A 20,655-nucleotide genomic window follows, 5' to 3' on the forward strand; every position below is an offset into this window, starting at 1 on the left:
GTTCGTGTCAGACGTGGACAAGCAGAGCAACATGTGTAATAACTAAACAGAGCAGGGAACAGCAGCGATGTCAGGCTCCGAGCGACGTCCGCTGCCAGTAGTGACTGTAAAAACAGCCCCTGTGAGGAAAGCGCGTCCATATTGCGTAAAGCCTCAATGTAAATAACCTGGGAATGGCTTATAACCCACTAACAGTGAAGGCAGCCGGGAGGGCTGCAGATCAGAGCTTCCTTTATTTATGCAAAGGCATAAAGACAACAAAGAGAAGTGAAATAAGCACTGTCGAAGCTTGTTGTTGTTGTTTTCTCCAAAGGGGGGAGGGGGGATGAAAAGTTGGCCAAATAGAAGCAACACTCTTCGAAAAGCGACTTAATGCAAAAAACCCCTAATAATAACAATAATAATAAAATATATATATAACGTGCAACGTTCGCACTGAATATTGTGCAGCCAAACGTTAACGCCCAGCATTGCATACACACCCCTTTTCTGGGCAAAAACAAACAGCATGCTGTGGAATCTAAATATAATCATTTATTCTTATTTTAATTCAACTCGCTTTTAATGTGTGAGGAATAATGAGCTAGCTTACCTGCGTTTCCCCCGTTTAATGCCCCGTGTTTACATGAATATTTTTAATGACGCAGCAAGACCACACAGAGCAACGTGATTGTCGCCATTTTTTGTTGTTATTGAATTCTCCAAAGCCATGTGACAAAAATGATCGTGATTTTAAAATCGGGTTTCCGGCTGCGCGGACAAAAACTAGTTTCGCGAAGCAAAAAAAAAAAAAAAAAAAAAAAAAAAAGGTTAATCTTCTGAGTTGTTTGTCTGATGGATTAGTCTGGTTACTCCACTGACTGGAGACTGAAGACTGTGCGCAGTACTTGACAGCTCCGGGACGCTGCCGCCGCCGTATGGCTCGCAACAAGTACTCACTAGATTCCTCCCGTGCGCAAATGTTTCGCGGAATGACACCGTCTCATTTGCTTTTCTGCGCCTCATGCCAGCAGTGCGAAACAATGAGAAATAAGGGATATTAAGAGCTCCGATAGGCTGGAAATTATGTCAACAAGTGGCGAAATCCAAGTATAACCCACTACTTTAACGATTAGTGGGGGTAACGAGCACAATTTTATCGCAGAACTGACTCCCCAACTCTCACCATTGGTAAATAATTTAAAAAAGCATTCACTGTTGTGGGATTTTTCCACTGCGAAGCAATCAGCTGTTTTTTTTAGAAGTATAAACACACTTTTTTTGTGGCACGCTTTACACTGGTGGTACTAGAAAATACCTGGTGGTAATGCAGGTGGGAACAGGCGTGAGATTCTTATTTTTTAATGAAATCTTTGCAGTTGCAAATTTTATGTACTTTATAATAAGGTTGACAAATAATTGTTCATTTGTAAAATTTTCATTTTACTTGTTTTATTTTATTTGTGGGTGTTTTTTTTTTCACCCATATGAAATAAATATTATTTTAATATGGTGTTGTGATAAATTGTCTTATAGATAGATAGATAGATAGATAGATAGATAGATAGATAGATAGATAGATAGATAGATAGATAGATAGATAGATAGATAGATAGATCGGTGTTTCTCTTTTACACCCACGCCCTTGTTAAATATAATAAAGATCATTTAAATTTTCCCTCTCTGACTTACAGTGACAGATTAGCCTACAGCTGTACATGGGCTGCATATTTTAAAAACTACAGTAACCAGTTTACCCTGCGAAGTTCTGTCATCCGCATTTTTTCTGGATGAATGTGCGCAGTAGAATAGGGCGTTGTGGAGAGTCCCTCATTCATTTGCAGAAAAAAAACTCTATTCTTAAAGACGCAGGCGAGCGTAACGTATCCATGAGAGAGCTTGAAGAAAAAAAGTAACGGAGTGCTTCGACTTGATCCGAGTCTGAGGGCAGGATAGTCCGACTGTGCGCAGAGAGTGGGCTCTGTCTGCGTAAAGATCCACAGACTACAGAGACAGACTGAAATTTACATTAGCAGAGCTACTTTTAAAGCCGTCCACGCTTCAGACCTATTTGATTGCTCATGCCTGCCACTGATTAGGAGTTTATTAAAAGGTGGGCCAAATTCTGTCTCTTGCGCACAACAGGAAAAGTGACATTTGAGCATCCAAGTGTGCGTGCGTACGTGTGTGTGTGTTTTAACAGTAGCTTTTCTGGGAGTCATGGCCAAGTTATTTCGAGCTGCTATCATGGGTCCACCGGGATCAGGAAAAGGAACGATATCCAAGAGGATTGCGCAAAGTTTTGGCCTGCAATATCTGTCCAGTGGTCATTTTCTACGAGAGGGCATAGCGGCAAAAACAGGTAGGCTATGTCTGTCCATGCACAGCAACCCAAACGTCATTACTGTGGTGTAAACAGGAAGAAATGGTCTTCAGGGAGGAAAGTTGATGAAACACTTAATTGTCTTTGCTGCATATCTAAATTTCAATTTCTCATCTCAATATCCCCATGCAGTTGCTGCTAAAGTTATGGAAGAAAGTTATGTGATATTTTTTGTTTGGGTCCACAGTTGTTTCTCAAAAGCTCGTTTCACTGCAGACTTTGAGCGCTATGTCCAAGCTGCTCCACGCAAGCCATTATTATTAGTAATTGCATTTGATTTCTGCCAAATTCACCCTGAGCACTGTTCAACAGTTTCCCCAAACGACCTAAAACCGTTTTTTTTTTTGTGTGTGTGTGTGTGTCTCTTTCCAAATTTCCTCATTGTGCCTAACCAAGCAGAATCAGCTTAATTCCCAGCATGCGCCGAGCTCACACAGACAATAAAGTTGAGCTCACTATAGAGAGCTTAAGTAAAAACACGTGCTTGACAACTTTACTGCCCCGTTTCAGTAAACTTGTCAATTGCATAACACCAACCTCACTTCAAAAATAAGCTTAATGAATTTAAAAAGACAAAACAGTAAGTTGAATAGTTTGTTTGATGAACCCTGTGACTTAGTAATAATATTTATGCAATCATCTAAGTAGGCCACAGAGTTTTACATTGTAATTGTAAATGGAACAGGGAAGATTACAGGCTTTAGGATGTTGGGTGAGGCAGCCACATTGACACAACAGGTCCTGTCCTGTTTTATTTATAAACTTCAGAATCAGGAATCACAAACAGACATGCACTGTCTGTTTTTATCTCTCTGTTGTATATCAGAGGCAGGCTTGCTGGTGAAGACCTATGTTGATAGGAGCATGCTGGTGCCTGACCATGTGATGACTAGCTTGATGCTGCCCAGACTGAAACAGCTGAGCAATCACAGCTGGCTGCTGGATGGTAAGAAAAACCGGTTTTGTTGCAATGAATGCCTCTTTTCTTTCCTTTTCCCTTTATGCTTGCATATAGCACCCTTCTCCATCTCTGGGTCTTTATTGCTTGTAGGAAAGGGGTGGAGGTGGGGGTGGGGGGTATGTTTTTGGGATGCAGCCTCATGGCAGTATTGGGAACTGCCAGATATCTTTTGAATCTGATTGGCCGCCACTGGTGCCACCCCTCAAATCCCGAGACTGAAAGTCATATTAGACACTTTTTTAAAACCACTTCTGCATTTTTAGAAACTACCCACAAAGTCCCGTCTGCTTTGTCTGTACTTAAATCTGAGGGGATTAAAAAAAAAGTACACTCCTCACTCTGTGACATGTGTGAATAATATTGTAAGTCGCTGAATTTGAAGGTCTGTGTATGCGCTGCTCTTCACTGCTAAAAAACTTACGGTAGTCACACAGGGGTTATTCAAGTTCAACTTTTAAATCACAAACATCTTTCAAATCCTTCCTCTTGCTTATTTAACCTCTTTTACCATTTTCACAATATATAATTTACAGGCAAAACATTGTTCGGTGACCTTTAACACCCCCTCTCCCCTTCCCTCTCCAAAAAAAGAAAAAAAGTAATTATATTCTTCTCCTCTATTAATCATTCATAGCAGTATTTGTACAGAATACGTGTATTTTTGGAGAACCTTGTTTCACAAATTAAAAAAAAAAAAAAGAACTCGCAGGTTATTGTGTCTTTTACAAAGTTGAACATTAGCCACTCCTGTCAAGAGAAATTCAAAACATTGATGAAACAAACTAGTGGGTGTTAAACTGATTCAAACCTTGAAGTATGATCAGTAAACAAATAATTGAGCAAGAGGGAAAGCAAATCAAGGTTACACACACACACACACACACACACACACGCTTGAATTTTCACAATCATGCCTCTGTCGTGACTTTGATAATCCATGTTGTTGGTGCCAATGGGATATTTTTTTGAATGATATGTTTATCATGTGTTCATGCCACGCTATCATTCACCCCCTTTCTGCTAGCTACACATTTCACAGCATATATGCATCATTTTTTGTCTCTTTCTGTGTTGCAATCTTTGATTTGGCACTTTTCTGTCACTTGTTTGAGGGCACTGTGATGGCAGCTCTAACCCTGATGGTTAGAGATTTAACAGTGCTTTATTAACCAAAGAACAAACTGTCAGTTATTGCACACACAGGAAAGAAATAAAATGAGGACATGGTGAAATGGGTGCAAAGTAACATTTAGGGGAAAAAAAGTAACATGAACATTTAAGTTTTTTTTTTTTTTTTTTTAAAAGGTGGTTTGTGAGAGACGACAGCCCAAGATATACAGACTCCCTTTGCTGATTTGACTTCTCCCACCACATTCCCTTGAAAACTCTGTATCAACTCCTTGTGTTCTGCAGGTCATTTTGGCCTATGAGTTACAAGTAGAGAAGAGTAAATAAGAAATGAAGTCTCCCTATGAAGATCAAAGCACTGTAATCCAAAGTTAACATTAAACCTGCAAATGTCCTGATGTTCACAATTATTTCAGTTTTTTTTACACTATTTAGCTCCAGGTTGTTGTGTCTGCACCAGTCAGTTTCCCTCCTGTAGGCGGACTCATCCCCACCTGAGATGAGCCCGATGAGGGTGGCGCTGTCTGCAAACTTCAGAAGTTTGACAGGCTGGTGACTGGAGGTGCAGGTATAAAAACAGGAGAGAAAGTACACAGCTTTGATGGAAACCGGTTCATATTGTAGCAACACTATAAGCTGGGAGTTGATCAGTTTCTCTGTTCAAACAGATTTGTCACCGGACTTGTTTCTGCAAGTCGTGTATCCTCTGATTTTGATTAAGTGCCATCACATGAACAAAATTTTATTTTTGTCCAATAATTCTTGTATGGCCCTAATCAGCCGTTAGGTGTTGATTGTTAAATATTAACATGCTAACAAGCAAACTATAACTTGCAGTAAAACTACAAAACATCAGCCAATCTGAGAATGTTAGCCTGTTTATTTTAGTAGTATTTAACTAGACAGCTTCATAAAGGCTGCCAACATTAATGCAGGGTGCTGTCTTGTTATTTCTGCTGCTGCTTGATAAAAGCCATGTAACTGAAAGCTTCACTTTTTCTAGTCAGTTCACTGACAAATGCAAAATCCTGATATAATATCATGACTACAGGCCATTTCACAGGAAAACTGGAAACACCTTCTGCAAGCTAGTGATGTTAGCAACAGCAAATAACTGTCAAACAGTGTTTCTTGTGCATCATGTTTCTTCCTCATGCTATTGACTCAGCTGTGATCATACCTTCAAAAATGCACGCACACCTTTTAGTTGTTGGTGACTTGATGACTCAAATTTTTCCTTTCCTTTCTCTAACTATGCCTAGGTTTCCCCCGCACCCTTGAGCAGGCTCTGGCTCTCAACAGTTTGTATCAGCTAGACTTGGTCATCAGCCTTAACATCCCCTATGAGACTCTCAAGGAGAGACTGAGTGACCGGTGGATCCATCCAGCGAGTGGTAGAGTCTACAACATGGGCTTCAACCCTCCACGACTGCAGGTGTCAGAAGTCTAGAAGGGGCAGTATAGCCAGAGAGATTGAAAAGTTCTGCATGACGCAGCCTCACGGCAGCCCTACCACTGGCAGCACCGCTCAAATCCTGTAACCAAAAGTCATATTAGACACCGAATTTAGAATTTTTTATGCAACTGTTTCTTTTCAACAGGATTTGTGTCATTGTGTTTTGAAGCTGATAGGGATTTAAGGCCTTCCTTCTGCAGGATGGAAGCCTGCCAAAATGAAAGCCTGAAAAAAGATGAGGGATTGTCACCACTCCACCATCTTGCACCACCACAACAACTAAAAACAACAGCTTTGTGTTTGTTTTTTTGTAAAGATGTAATATTCAACAAAGTGTGACCCATGGTAGTGTGATGTGATGTGAGCATACACTATTTAGGTGCTTTTAGTCCCTTTGGCAAAGGTGTACAAAATCAAGCACCTTGCCATGTAGTCAGCCTTTACAAACATTTGTGAAAGAACAGGATACTCTGAAGAGCTCACTGAATTTGAGTGTCGTACTGCAATAGGATGCCATTGTTGACACCAGTCAGTTTGTAAAATTACTTCCCTCCTAGATATTTGACATCAACTCTAAGTGGTTATTCTAACCAGTTAGAATAACATCTGGAAGGTCTGGGTTCGATTTCACCTTGGCCCAGGCCTCTCCCTCTCTCTGTGTGGAGTCTGCATGTTCTCCCCGTGCTTGCGTGTGTTTCCTCTGGGTACTCTGGTTTCCTCCCACATTCCAAAGACATGCACTTACTGGGGTTAGGTTAATTGGCCACTCTAAATTGCCCATAGGTGTGAATGAGAGCATGAATGTGAGTGTGAAAGGTTGTTTGTCTCTGTGTTGGCCCTGCGACAGGCTGGCGACCTGTTCAGGGTGTACCCCGCTTCTCGCCCTATGACAGCTGGGATAGGCTCCAGTCCCCCCGCGACCCTGAACAGGATGAGCGGAAGCGAATGGATGGATGGAACTCTTAAGTGGTGCTGTTGCAGAGTGAAAGCATTTAGGAAGCACAATTTAGCCACAAAGTGGCAAACCATATAAATATAAATAAATAATGCAGAAAAGTCAGCAATACTCTGCTGACTCAGTAACTGTAGCGCTCCAAACCTCCTCTGGCATGAACATCAGCACAAAAACTACCTGTAATGTGTAGGTGACCCAATACTTTTGTGTATATACATTATCAATTCATAATAATAAAATTGTTGTTCAAAGGGATTATTTATTATGCTTAAAACTGTAAAATTTAAAACAGTAAATTATATGGATAAACTAATTACAATGAAAGTATGTTGCGATATTAGTATCTTATATTGACAATAATATTCTTGCATTCCTGAAAGCCATTTGAGTGAATAGATGAAAGCAATTATCACCTCATATATTCTTAATATGTAAGCTCTTTAAGATCAATATATGGGTATGATATTGATTGTATATTGCAGACTTAATGCAATATACAATCAATATCATACCCATATATTGATTGTATATTGCAGACTTAATGCAGCATGCTGAGACTAATGTACTTTAGTTGTTTGCTTATTTAGTTTATTATTCTGCGATGCAGTCCCATTTGCAAATGTTCTCAGTGCATTGTCTTGTGTTTACCTTTGCTGCATTGGTGTGACCTTGCATTTCCCTCCTCAGGGTAAGGATGACATCACAGGAGAGCCGCTGATTCAGCATGACGATGACAAGCCAGAAGCTCTGATGGCCAGACTGAGACAATACAAAGAAGTGGCAAAACCCGTCATTGATTTATACAAGTCAGTAAATTCTAGTGATTCATGCAAAAGAGTCCATAATAATTTTATGTTTACATTTTATCTTACTTTATATTTTATGTTTTTTTTTTTATTTTTATTATAGATTTGTATGGTGATAGTCATATTTAAATAACTCATGGAGAAAATATCAAGTATGATAATTTTCCTCAAGTAATAAGTAATGCAGCATGGGTTTAAATATTACAGTTGTGTATGTGTAAATGTTTGGTCACAAAGTTAGAAATAAGTGACTGTATGCTACTTCATTAGCACATTCTTCATTTCTGCATTGTTAAGGTTGCACTGGTCACTGCTGGCATGTCACACTTGAATCTCAAATTCTTATCGGTTCAGTTGAATTGTGGGGATTGTAGGAAATAGGCTTTGTGCCTGTAATAGAAAAGTAAATACCTCTAATTCTCATGCATTAATTTTAAATTGTCCATTTTGTGGTATGCTAAATTGTTGGAGTACCCTTTTAGCCTTTGGAAAATATAATAACTGTACCCACAACCTTCTTTCCTTCTCATTTGTTCTCCTATTTCTTCACTCAGGTCACAAGGAATCCTGCACCCATTTTCCGGTACAGATACAGATCGGATTTGGCCTTATATCAATTCTCTCCTCAGCACCAAGATGGACATACAGCCATCAGATGCCTGCCAACCTCAGACACCCTGACTCTACCCTTAATGAAAAGACCAAAGGGAAGGGGGAGGAAGTGCAGTGATGCCTTTACTTGCCTGCCTAGTGTCAGCTTTCAGTTTCATCATTAAGAGTGAGATTTAGAGCAGTAGGCTAGGACTGACACACATGTTTCTGATTCAGTGACTAGCTGATTTTCCAAATGGAGGGTTGTGTGGAAATATTTAAAGAGACATACTGAAGATGGTGACAAATCCTAACAGTCAAATATTGAGATCAATCAAGGCAATAAAAAAACTGACATTTTTTGAAATCCACATTTTACACAACCTCTTTCATCAAGCAGTTTATTACACATGAATTTTTTTCTTCAGTTATTCCGATCCACAAACTGAATAAGCCAAAAACAGAAAAAGTAAACATAAATGCAGGATTTCTTTGATAGTTTTAATGACATTTAATTGGAAACCAAAATGCAGGAGGAGTAATTCAGAGCATTATTTATGTGACACTGAAGTGTATAAAATGACTGTTTTTTTTTTTTTAATGAAGATAACACTCTATTTACATGATCAAAATGCTTAGATTTTTTGGTTTCATATATAAAAACATAATTTGGATACAATTTTTTCCTCATAGACTACAAACATGGTAAAGCCTGTGTGCTCTTTAATATGCAGCTAGAAGTCATCTGTTACATATAAAGCTGTTTTTATTTCTTCAAATGCATCTGTGATTGTATAATATATCCATCAATTACATAAACAGTGCACACTGTCTAAAACTCCTAATATTTTTTGCAGTTATGCTGCAGAACTTTGTGTGTAGTCTTCTTTGGACTTGTGCTGGATGTGAACAAGAAGCTCACGCAGTGACTCAGTAACACTGGCATGAAGACCAGTGCCTTCATTGTTGTTACATTCCTTAAAACATAATATGAAGTTGCCTTGAGATTTTAATCTCCAAAATGTCATTTTTGGAATAATGTAATGAATTTGCAATGTCTGTTTAGTGCTGGATGATAGCTTTAGCAGGTCATAGATTATTTTTATGATTCAGACATGTTCATATATGCAAAGGTGCCTTTTTAAAAAAATTGAATGTATAAATCATTACTGCAGGGTGAACAAAAATGTAGGTCTTTGCAGACTTTACTATGCAGCTTTTTTTTTTTTTTTTTTTTTTAATGTGATTGTTTAAGGGGGTGGCACAGTGCTGTGATGGTTAGCACTGTTGCCTCACAGCAAGAAGGTCCTGGGTTTGAATCCACCTTGGCTGGGGCCTTTCTGTGTGGAGTTTGCATGTTCTCCCTGTGTCGGTGTGGGTTTTCTTGGGGTACTCTGGTTTTTATCCCACAGTACAGTCACATGAAATTAGTGGGGTTAGTTTAATTGGTGATTCTAAATGTTGTAATGAGTTTTTTTTGTTTGTTTGTTTATTTTTATTTTGTTATCTGGGGTTTGAGAATGATGAATATGATGTAAATTTGATTTAAAAGTGTCTGAATTAAGTCTCATACTGCAACTAAAAGACCAAAGACTAAGAAGACATCAGAGTGCATCAGAGCCTGCAGGAGGAAAGGAAGAAAGTATGAAATATAGTGGTGTATGTTTCCTAATGTAGGACAAACCAAGTGTGTGGAGAGAAGCAGATTTACATTGTGATGTCTGCTGTATAGGACTGTATGCAATTTTTTTTTCACCCTATGTTCATAGAATGCTGTCAAAACATGCTGTGTCGCAAGTATACTAAATCTATTTTCCCATGCCAGCTTTCATTGTTATTCTATGTGATTAAACCGATATGTGTTTTGCAACAGGCACTTCCTTTTATGCATGTGCACACACCCACATAAGTATCTTAATATCATGCAATATTGTGTAAGAGACTAGGAGATGATTAAATGAATGATGATGATGGGTGTAAAAACAAAACAGAATTTGCGTGTACAGTGTGTTTTTTAAAAATGTTTCTCTCTTCAAGAAAGAGGGCAGTGTAACCACAACAATCTATAGTTATTCCTAGGAATCTAAATATAGCCTACACTGCAGTTTTTTTTAATTTTTATTCTTTCTTTCTTGAAAACATAAATTTATAGTTCCCTTATCTCTCAAAGTGTGTGTGTGTGAGTGTGTGTGTAACTTAAATTATAAAAGCTGCATGCATATTTAAAAAAGCCCAAGCCTAACACTCACTGAAAACACCCAAGCATGCTTAGGAACACTGTCTCTCTCCTCCCACCTTGTCTAATCCTCTCTGATCTGTAAATCAACCCCACGTGCATTAGAGCTCCTCTGTCACGGATTACTCATCTGCTGTATTTACCTTCCACGGAAGCTGCAGCAACGCCGCCTGTGCATACGTCATTCAGATTTAGATGATGAACAATGTTCTCACATACATACATATTATTATTATTAGTATTAATATTATAATTAATAAGCCATATGTGTCCAAAACCTGAAGCACAATTTGGGTTGCATTTTAGTGTCACGACAATTGCTGTCACTAACTCCTCAGTCCTAATGCTATTTTTAATCTGCATTATTAATTGGTGGCCACTAGGGCTAATTTTTCAATTATTGCATTCATCTTTAGTTCCACCCGTTCTCCTTGCTCGTCGCTTCTCTGTGTAGTCCACTCCAGGTTTTTCCATTTCAGTTCGGACAGAATGCGCTGAGCGGCGCAGTTTCTACTGTACAAATTCATGAACATACACGCTCCCACCGTTGCCTCGCGTTTAGCTCATCCACATCTTTTACAGATCTACCAATCGCCATCGCAAGACTTTGTTTGTTGATCATGTTCCAAAATGTGATGATGATGCCGTAGCCCGTTGCTGCTTCTATAATTTTACCGACGGGTTAACCTGGAGTTACCGGGGAGTTCTTACATGACAGCAGGCGTTTTTAACGCAGTGACCTTTGACAGGCAGCGAATGACAAATCAAAGGTCGGTGTCTATGAGCGGAGCCGGCGTTCAAAGCGCATCTTCACCTCGGCACAAGACGGCGCTCCCGGGAGAATGGTAGAAGGCGCTCAGAAAGGTAAAGGCATCTGCTGGATTTTCTGTTTCTGCTCTCTGATTGAGCTCATGAGAATTGCAATTTATCGACAGCCGGTGGCCTCAAACCAGGCAGAAAAGTGGAGGGCATCACGATCTGAGTGTGGATGTTACATAATAGCTACCTCCGGAGACTGTGGCCACTTCCCCGATAGTTCATCCCCGCTCGGTGGACAGAATTCATTTGTTCCAAGGAGGAATGTATCCTCCCGATTAGCCTACGAGACAGAAGAATCAGAATTTAAAAAACAAAAATAAAATAGTCTCTATGCAGTTGGCCTGTATTATGCTAGATGCGCTCATGATCATGATGAATGACATCATTTGCGTTACTTCTGTCAGGGGTAACGATTTTTTTTCTCTTTGCAAATGAAACATCTTGTCCTTTCTGGGGGAAAAAATGAAGAAAATGAAAGCTATTGTTTCTTTGTTGGTAGTGGCATCGACCTGAGTTGACTAACTGAACATCGTGAAGACTGACACTTTTATATCATTTTCTATTAGCAGGTGATTTCGATAAAGGAAACAGGTTAAAGGTGCATCCGTGCCTGTCCCGTCGGGGACAACTCAGTCTCGCAGGGGAAATTTCAAGACGCGAAATAATAAAGTCAGTGCACCGCTGTTATGAATGCTGTTGGAGGAAAAGGTGCCATGTACTTCCATCACATTCACCATCTTTAATCACCCAGGGCTGGCTCTTGTTGAGAGGAAGGCTCCTCTCCTTTTGTCCAATAGCGTACCTTTACATCACCAAGCGTCACGCATACCACGTGAGCAGCTTACACGACTTGGCTCGGTTTCATGTTTAACCACTGACTCACCTTTTGCACCAGGATGTTATGGTCATCCATCAGGATTTAGAAGATGACTTATTTAGTGCAAACAGGCATATAAGATAGGACAGCCGATTTTATATTTTTTTATGCACGATTTTATTGTTTAAAAAAATTATGGCTCAATAAAAACTGTGCATGCATACAAGAACTTTAAACATTTTATGGCTAGAGGAAGAGGCTTGTCATTGGACTGTAGCTTTCCCTGATAGTGCTGATGAAAACTGTAGCTCTGCACACTCCAGTAGGACTGTGCAGCAATATTTAACCACACATTTGTATAATAGGATTTTAAAATCTCGCAGGCTCAGCAGTTGATTCAAAATCTACTACCTGACTTGTCAACAGAGGCCTGCAGCTGATGCAGCAGATTCCTGGATTTTGCTTTAACTGTTATAAGGATAATCATTAATCTTCAAACTACCCTTGAGGATAATGGTAAAACCAGTTTAAATAGTGATACAGCTTCTTTTAAGACAGTATCACGTTACAGCAGCTGCCATAAAGCAGCTCATCGGGCAGTCAGCTGCACATTTAAAAGCTTTTAAGAAATTCTGGAATGTAAATGAATTCCCCGAAGTTCATAACACAGGCATCCCCCATGTTATTTACAATGTAGCCAAAAAACTATATAAGAGGGGTGACATGGTGGTGCAGTGGTTAGCACTGTCACTTCACAGGAAGAAGGTCTTGTGTTTCAATCCAGGCTGGGGCCTTTCTGTGTGGAGTTTGCGTGTTCTCCCTCCATCTGTGTGTGTTCTCTCTGGGTACTTCAGCTTCCTCCCACAGTCCAGAGACATGCAGTTAGTGGGCTTAGGTTAACTGGTGATTCTAAATTGACTATAGGTGTGAATTTGAGCATGAATGTTTGTCTGCCTCTCTGTGTTGGATGGGAAATCTAAGAGTTTAAGCAGGTTTTAAACAGTTTTTTGTTTGTTTGTTTGTTTTGCACATAAGAGGGATTTAGATAACCTGCCCTGCAATGACCCTGATATCAATACAGATCAATAAGGCAAAAACTGCTGAAGTTTTATTGTTGGCATTTACTTTTTGTTGTGAGCCACTTTCCTGTATGTATACAGCAGATGTCTCATATGCAAGACATTTAAACTAGGATCCATAATATCGTACCTAATGATAAAAGCTAAATATTTTAAAATAAAAGATGTCTGGATGCCATTTGCTCAACTGCAGGCTCAGGTTTTGTAATGCCAAGACTCAAGTTCATTGATATGTGATTTTCTAGATGCCATTGGTTTATAAAAAGGCTGGAAACTATTTGAAATTGTCCTTTAAAATATCACCAAACAGAAAAAAAAAGCAAAAGCAAAAAAAAAAAAAACAGCTATAAAAAGTGAACTTTCATATATGACAAAGAAAGGAAAATGTATTTTGGAAGTTTGATTTGTTGTGAATTTTCTGTGGACAGACTCACCAACTAATCCATTAATACTATCAGCTCTATTTGCCTATTTCAACCGGTATAGTTTAATCAGGTAATCTCATTCATCTCACTGGTCACAAAAACCTCCTTTGTGAGACATATTTGGATACAGCACAGAAAGAGAGAGATAAACATAACCAGACAAATTAAAACACACAACATGCTACAAATACGTGTTTAACTTCATTTGTAGTGACACAACAAAGAGAATGAACCTCATACTCCACCTGCTTGTCGTGTTCTCAACATGCAGAGCATCAAGGGGTAAATATTGGAAGGCACAGCTCACAACAAGACAGGAAGCTCCCTTGCAACAATGCAGGGGCAGCACGTTGCATCCGGTTATGGCCGGGGTATCATTCTTCCCTTTTGGACATTCCGTTCCCGCTGTGCTTTGAGCTCCCGTCTGTTTTCCTAAAAGGGTTTCCCAGGCTCATGTCCTCTTTTCAGAACCACGCAGGGTTTTTGTTGCCAGGGGACAAGGCCTAGGAAGGAAGCATGCCATCACTGGTCAGTGCTTTGTCCTACATGGACCCAGGGTCATAACAAAAAAAATTAAACAGAAAAATGACAAATTTTGAGGTAAAATGACAAATCTGCCTAAATTAAATGGCTACTAAAATCCAATTCAGTCCTAAAACGACTCAGATAATTCCCTGTGATTAGTGGTGAGGTTCCTTTTTGTGACAAAGCATGGCACTGTTGTCCCTACTCTTATTCACTCTGACAGAGCCAGGGGTCCTTGTTCATTTTTAGCACAGGAGTCAAATGAAAAATTTTTCTCTGTTATGATGCCAGTCTTATAATCTGGACTCTATTTATACCAACAAAAAAAGTTTTAAATGAATTCAAATGTTCCTTGCAATGCTGGAACAATTACAATTTAAAGCAATAATTCTACACACACCTTGGACCATTCCAATCTCTGCCTCTACTATGCACAGTCATTATTACCTGCTGGCACCATCCATCATTTGACTATTGTGCATTTGACTTGCGAGGAAGTCCAATAGTTTCTTGGGTCTCTTAAAAAGGAGCTGATTTACTGAAATGAATCCACTGTTTAAATAATCCGTTGATTATTTGAGTCAATTTTAAAGCAAGGCTGCCAAATATTTGTTTATGTCAGTGCACCCCCCACCCCCATTGTATATTTAATACCTTTGGTTTTTTTGATTAGTTTTTGGCCAAAACATTTTAATCCAGTTGTCTAGTCTTCTAGTCTCAATCAGCCTACTAGAATATGTGAATGCAGCTTTAACACAGGACGACTGTGAGTTGGGGTGGATTTCCCTTCTACTCAGTCGGGGACTACAGCAGTAGCACAAGCGTCGTAGTGGAATGCGGTGCTGAGAAAAGGAGGATGCAATAGAAAAAGAACCGGAGAGAGAAAGAGAGAGAGAGAGAGCGAGAGAGAGAGAGGGAGGGAGAGAGACCACCCGGTTTTGTACCACAGAAACAGAGGAGACCGGTCACCCTCTCATCCTCGGACATGTGGCGCTCCCAGCAGCGGCAGCAGCGACAGCAGTAGAGGAGGCACTAGTAGCAGCACAGAGGCAGCAGCAGTGTTGACTGCGCGGCGTAGCCTTCTACGTCTTTGGGGCTTCTTTTGTGTTTAATTTCCCTTCTTTTTTGTGTCCTTTGGTAATGAGCTTGCTGGGGGCCTACAAGAAAAAGACCAGTTACGATGGATATGAATCTTTGCAGCTCGTCGATAGCGGCGGGGATAGCTTCAGCGTCGGCAGAGGCAGCAGCAGCGGCGGAAGCACACTCGGAGGCTCCATAGCGGCCACCCTTGGACCGAAGGCAGGCCCGCTGAGAGAGGAGGACTGCAGCACCATGGACAGCTCAGGTAAGCATCGTTACCGCCTCGAATAGCGATTCTAGCCTTGGTGGACGCAGACATGGCAGGAGTAAAGGTGTTTTGAATTTACTTAGTGTTACCGCGGCCTGTAATTGCTTTGGTGGGGAGGCAGCAGTGGACAACATAATGGCTAACATAAGTCAAAGTACAGAAGAATCCTAAAAGCCCTTCCTGAGCTGCCGGTGGTTCCCAGACCCCACCTAAAGAACTGTACCGAGCTGTTAATACAAAATAGATGTAAACATCTATGCTTGGATCTGTAAATACCCTTTACTCTTACTCGGTGTGTTCTTGCGTTTGCTATTTCTATCCTCCCAAGGCAACTTCAGATAGGCTACTATAGAGGCAGATTTTTAGACTTTTGTTTAACACATTTGGCCTGTCACTAAATAATATTCTAGTGCCCATGATATATCAAAATAGTTATGAAAATGTAAAAAAAAAAAAAAAAGGTGTATGCAAAGCAATTTGAGTGGTATCTGCCATCATCATGCCTTATTTACATTGCACATGGGCTTTAAGCCCAAAATTATGGCACAACTGTAGCAGAGATATCTTATCAATAGTTAAGAGAATAAATCCTGCTTAGTTTAGGGCAGCATAAGCCCAGATCCTGTCTGTTTAGGTGGTTATCTGGTAGTTGTGGATGTCAGTTGATTAGCCTCATATATCCAGTGTATAAAAAACAAAAGAAAAAATGGGCTTTTAAAATAAAGATGCATGTTAGTCCTCATAATCCACCAAAAAGACTTCATATGTGTGATTTAATTCAGCTGGAAGAATTAATTAGTTTTGACAGAATTAATTCTCTTCTTGGTTAAAAAATAATCCTATAGAGTGGTATAGTTTTGGGATAGCTTATGTTCCCTCAACTGCTTCCATAGTTGCTATTACTGAAGTGGCAGTGTCTGTGAAAACAGCCAAATGCCTGGAACATGATATAAATATCAATTTATGGCATCCAGTAGCATAACAATAGCATAATACCATATGGACCTCTATATTGGTTCATATGGTATTATGAACCAATATGGTATTATGGTATTAAGTAAATTGATTACTGAATAAAGGACAACATAAACAAAAATGCTGCAAGCCTAAAGTTGATCCCAATAGGAGCTTCTTTCTCTTTCACGTTTTTTTTCTAAAGTACTAATTTAGACACACCATGTGTGAAGAACCAACCTAAACTTACCAAATAAAAAAAAAAATGAAATGATTGCACAGTTTTTAGTGTGAACAGTTATCTAAAATATTATCAGAATAATAACAACAATTAAAGTGTATGCAAAAACAGTTAGGCCTGTTTGTAGAACCAGGTTCTTTCCTATGTTCACCTTGCCTCAGTACTCAGCTAGCCTCCAGGGATGAACATTTGTGTGAAACAAAAGAAGCTGGTTGAAGAGGGTGGGAGGGTTAATGAGGAAAGGGGATTGTGGGTCGGAAGTGGGGGGCACTCCTGTGTCAGATGACTGCCTGGCCTGCCAGTCCTTACAGACAACCTTTTTGATCTGTGTGTGTGTGTGTGTGTGTGTGTGTGTGTGTGTGTGTGTGTGTGTGTGTGTGTGTGTGTGTGTGTGTGTGTGTGTGTGTCCATCTGTTCTTTTTACACAAAGCTGGATATGGAGGGGTAAAGGTTAGCACTCTAGGAGGAGGGAAACACATTCACACAAGCCATTGATCTTTCTCACAAAGCCAAGAACCCTCTGTGCTGCTGATTTCCTGTGCTCTCTTTCTCTGAGTGCTCAGGCTAACCACTGCTTTATTACCTGATAGAGCCTGTATCAGAGCCTCCTCTGGTGGCTCCATTAGCAGGGTTTGTCACTGTAGCTGGCTCACTAGTCTGCAGACTCCCACATCCATCTGGACATGTACACAGAGGCACATGGACAAGCTACCAGATCAACAGGAAAGCAAGCAGGCAGATTCTAACAGATCTGCAAGGGTGTAACGACTCAATAAAGTAGAGACAGACAAAATGTGCTGATGCAAAGGTGGGGTTCTCAGTGAGGGTGTAGTCAGTTTATATGGATAAAAACAACATAGGGAATACAGGAAATAATACAGGCCTAATAAATATGAAGCTTAATTAAGCTTTGATATCATTTAGAGGTTTATGATTGTAAGTTATCATATAGCTATTTTAGATTTTTAATGTTTAACTTAATTTAGACCAGCGCTTTCAAACCTTATCGTTACACGGGATGATTAATGGGCCATGAAAGTCCTGTTAAATACAAGATTTCTACCTAAATGTAGATTTAATTTTCTAATTTTCTTTTCTGTGAGTACTGTGAAGCTTTACATCTTTGGGCCTTTCACAACAAATCCAAGATGTTTTGAAGCAAGAGAAAGAGGAAAAAAAAAATCAAATTTTTATGCCTATTCAACAATTTGTTGTTGTAAGCAAATTCTGCTTCATTTTAACAGCCAGTGAATTTGGGAATCACTGCATCAGATTTATAAAAGTAATTTGGTGTAAGGTGGCAGACACAGCTGACGTGCAATTATACTGTCCAAGAAAGGGCACCACTTAGTATAATTAGAATAAGGAAAAAAAATAGATAAGTGAACAGATGAATGATAGCTTATTGGTGTACTTTTCAGCTTTTTTTCAGTCTTCAGCAAGGTCTTAGTACTTAGAACAGAAAATGAGGGATTGTTTATCTTTTGAATGAAAGGGTAAAAACCAACCCTACTGTGAGCAGGCCCTTTTTTTTTTTTTTACAGCAGTTTCATGTCATAGTAGGAAAAGCACAAAATCCCACCCCCCAAAAAACTGAAGCACAAATGATGTCTGATCCTTTTTTGCAGCTTTAGTCTTAGGGTCCTGGTATGGTATATGCCAGTTTACCATCATGCTGTTACAGCTTACTGCAGCATTTTCTGTAATTTACTGGAGTTAATTCATAATACAGAGCATGACATGAGCTCACTGCAGTTTTAGTATCTGTTTATGTAGCTCAGCTGTTTGATATCAAAGTTTGATACTGCAAATTTATCAGATGTGTTAAATACTTTGTATGGACACTGCAGCTTTAGGAGAGGATTATACAGTCATGTGAAAAATAAAGTACACTCCATGAACCAGTAACTTGTGGAACCACCTTTAGTAGCAATAACCTTAAGTAACTGTTTTCTGACTTTATCAGTCTCTCACATCATTGTGGAAGGATTTTGGCCCACTCTTCATTACAGCGTTGCTTTAGTTCCTTGTGGTTTGCCAGCATTTGTTTATGCACAGCTCTCTTAAGGTCTCACTACAGTGTTTCAGTTGGCTTGAGGTCTAGACTTTGAATGGGCCATTGAAGCAGCTTGATTCTTTTCTTTTTCAGCCATTCTGTTTTTGCTGCTGTGGTTGGGATCATTGTCTTGATGCATGATCCAGTTTGGACATGCTTTAGCTGTGTGTCCGACAGTGAACGCTTACATTTGACTCTAGGATACTATGGTATACAAAGGAATTCATTGCTGACTGTAAGGTGCCCGGGTTTCATGGCTGTAAACCCACCGTTTGCACCCACCGTTTGGACATATCTATGTGTATCTATGCAAGTCTGTCTCTTACTGTATATGTTTGAACTAGGCCAATGAATATTAAACATTTGTTCAATTTTGTAAAACAGGAATGTCAGAAATTTTGTAAAAGAATCAGTTTGCCTAATTCTGTCGGCTTCCTCCTACACTTAGTCAGAGCTGTAATACTAGTGTGTCATGCTTTTAGCAGCTTGAAAAGCTTGCTTGTCATTCAAAGGAGCAGAATACACTTCTGGTTAAGCTGTATAGTAGATGATTAATCATAGACTCCTTGTCTTATCAGCAGCATCTATAATTAAGCAGATTAGAGTCAGGTTAACACTGCAGTCATTCAAATCCTGGATGAAACGAGGCCCATCATTATGGTACCACTGAGGTCGAGTGTGGGGTTTTTGCCTGTCAAGCTTTATTGTTGTGCCTTTTCATCTATCTGTGTCTTTAACACTAAACTAGATATTATGAAGTAAAGTTTGAGGCTGTAGAAGGAGGGAAACATATACCGACAGCCAACGGATCCCTCTGGAGATGCCAGGAACTGCTTTGCCTTTTTTTCCTCTCCCTTCAGTCACATCTGTTTTTCCCTCCCTGTTTCTGTTGGTCAACTTCAATATCAGCCTGGTCTTGTTTTAGTGGAACAGCTCTTTCTTTTGTAGGATTTCTTCATGAATGTTTGTTCATTCATAATCAGTGCTGCTTCTCTACCTGTGCAGGTATCAAACATGACTAGCACATCCACTTAATTCTTAATGTCAGGGCAGAGTGTAGGACCCTAGTTTTCTTAATAAATACGGCCATCGTCACTGACTAGATGTGTATACTAAGGATCTTAAAAATGGGCCAAAAATCACTAATAAAATTGTAGTCTTACATGAAAATTCTTCAGTGTGTAAGCATGGCCAGTATTGCTGAGATAGGTGAAAAAAAATGACTGGACTGTATTATCCTTTACTATCCTTGAGATGCCTTTTGGATTGCAGAAAGTAGTCAAAACAGTGCATAAACTGAAAGAAAAAGAAACCCAAACCAATCAAACAAACTACTCGCTTTTCTATCGCTTTTCTGTAAACAAAAGATAGTTTTCTGGGGGTCTCAGGCTTTCTTTTGTTGTCTTTAAAAAAAAAAAAAATCAACACTTTACAGAGAAAAAAGATGAAATGTCCCAAGCACAAAGGCATTTCTCCACAGAAAAATAAATAAAGAGCATCTACGGTATAAGAGGATGTAAAAAAAAATGAGGCCTGTGTTAAAGGGACCAATGTGATGTAGCCAGTGGTGCAGTGCTTTTTGTCCTTATATGTTAAGTTTGTCCTTGAATAGCCAATTAGCTACAGATTACATTTTCCTGGGCAGCACGGTGGCGCAGTGGTTAGCACTGCTGCCTCACAGTTAGAATACCATCTGGAAGGCCTGGGTTCGATTCCACCTTGGCCCAGGCCTCTCCCTCTCTCTGTGTGGAGTTTGCATGTTCTCCCCGTGCTTGCGTGGGTTTCCTCCGGGTACTCCGGTTTCCTCCCACATTCCAAAGACATGCACTTACTGGGGTTAGGTTAATTGGCTAATCTAAATTGCCCATAGGTGTGAATGAGAGCATGAATGTGAGT

General features: G+C 39.7%; 2 protein-coding genes across 4 annotated transcripts in view; both read left to right on the forward strand.

The window, feature by feature from the left end:
- The first annotated feature begins 1,804 nt into the window (after positions 1-1,804).
- Positions 1,805-9,097, forward strand: ak4 (adenylate kinase 4). 2 transcript variants are annotated; one of them, XM_030726527.1, is made up of 5 exons: positions 1,808-2,341; positions 3,189-3,308; positions 5,714-5,886; positions 7,550-7,668; positions 8,223-9,097. In XM_030726527.1, the coding sequence occupies exons 1-5, from the start codon at positions 2,200-2,202 to the stop codon at positions 8,347-8,349; spliced, it is 681 nt and encodes a 226-aa protein (XP_030582387.1). In that variant the 5' UTR covers positions 1,808-2,199; the 3' UTR covers positions 8,350-9,097. The 2 variants fall into 2 exon arrangements, with proteins under 2 accessions (XP_030582388.1, XP_030582387.1); XM_030726528.1 differs by lacking the exon at positions 3,189-3,308 and having other exon boundaries at positions 1,805-2,341.
- A 2,004-nt stretch (positions 9,098-11,101) lies between these two features.
- Positions 11,102-20,655, forward strand: part of dnajc6 (DnaJ (Hsp40) homolog, subfamily C, member 6) — a 40,039-nt gene continuing 30,485 nt past the window's right edge. Inside the window, exons 1-2 of one of the 2 annotated variants that reach the window (XM_030727458.1) lie at positions 11,102-11,359; positions 15,361-15,505. In XM_030727458.1, the coding sequence (XP_030583318.1) occupies positions 15,493-15,505 (13 nt within the window). In that variant the 5' untranslated portion in view covers positions 11,102-11,359; positions 15,361-15,492. Of the gene's footprint in view, positions 11,360-15,108; positions 15,506-20,655 lie in introns of those variants that run through there. The other variant, XM_030727457.1, reaches the window with a different exon arrangement.

Source organism: Archocentrus centrarchus, chromosome 4 (genome assembly GCF_007364275.1).
Source record: "Archocentrus centrarchus isolate MPI-CPG fArcCen1 chromosome 4, fArcCen1, whole genome shotgun sequence".
Lineage (NCBI taxonomy): Eukaryota > Metazoa > Chordata > Actinopteri > Cichliformes > Cichlidae > Archocentrus > Archocentrus centrarchus.

Excerpts from the sequence above, each read along its gene's own strand:
- ak4 (XM_030726527.1), top strand. The coding sequence starts at position 2,200 with ATGGCCAAGTTATTTCGAGCTGCTATCATGGGTCCACCGGGATCAGGA. Across the intron at positions 2,342-3,188 it reads GGGCATAGCGGCAAAAACAG|AGGCAGGCTTGCTGGTGAAG; the intron begins GTAGGCTATGTC and ends GTTGTATATCAG. Across the intron at positions 3,309-5,713 it reads TCACAGCTGGCTGCTGGATG|GTTTCCCCCGCACCCTTGAG; the intron begins GTAAGAAAAACC and ends AACTATGCCTAG.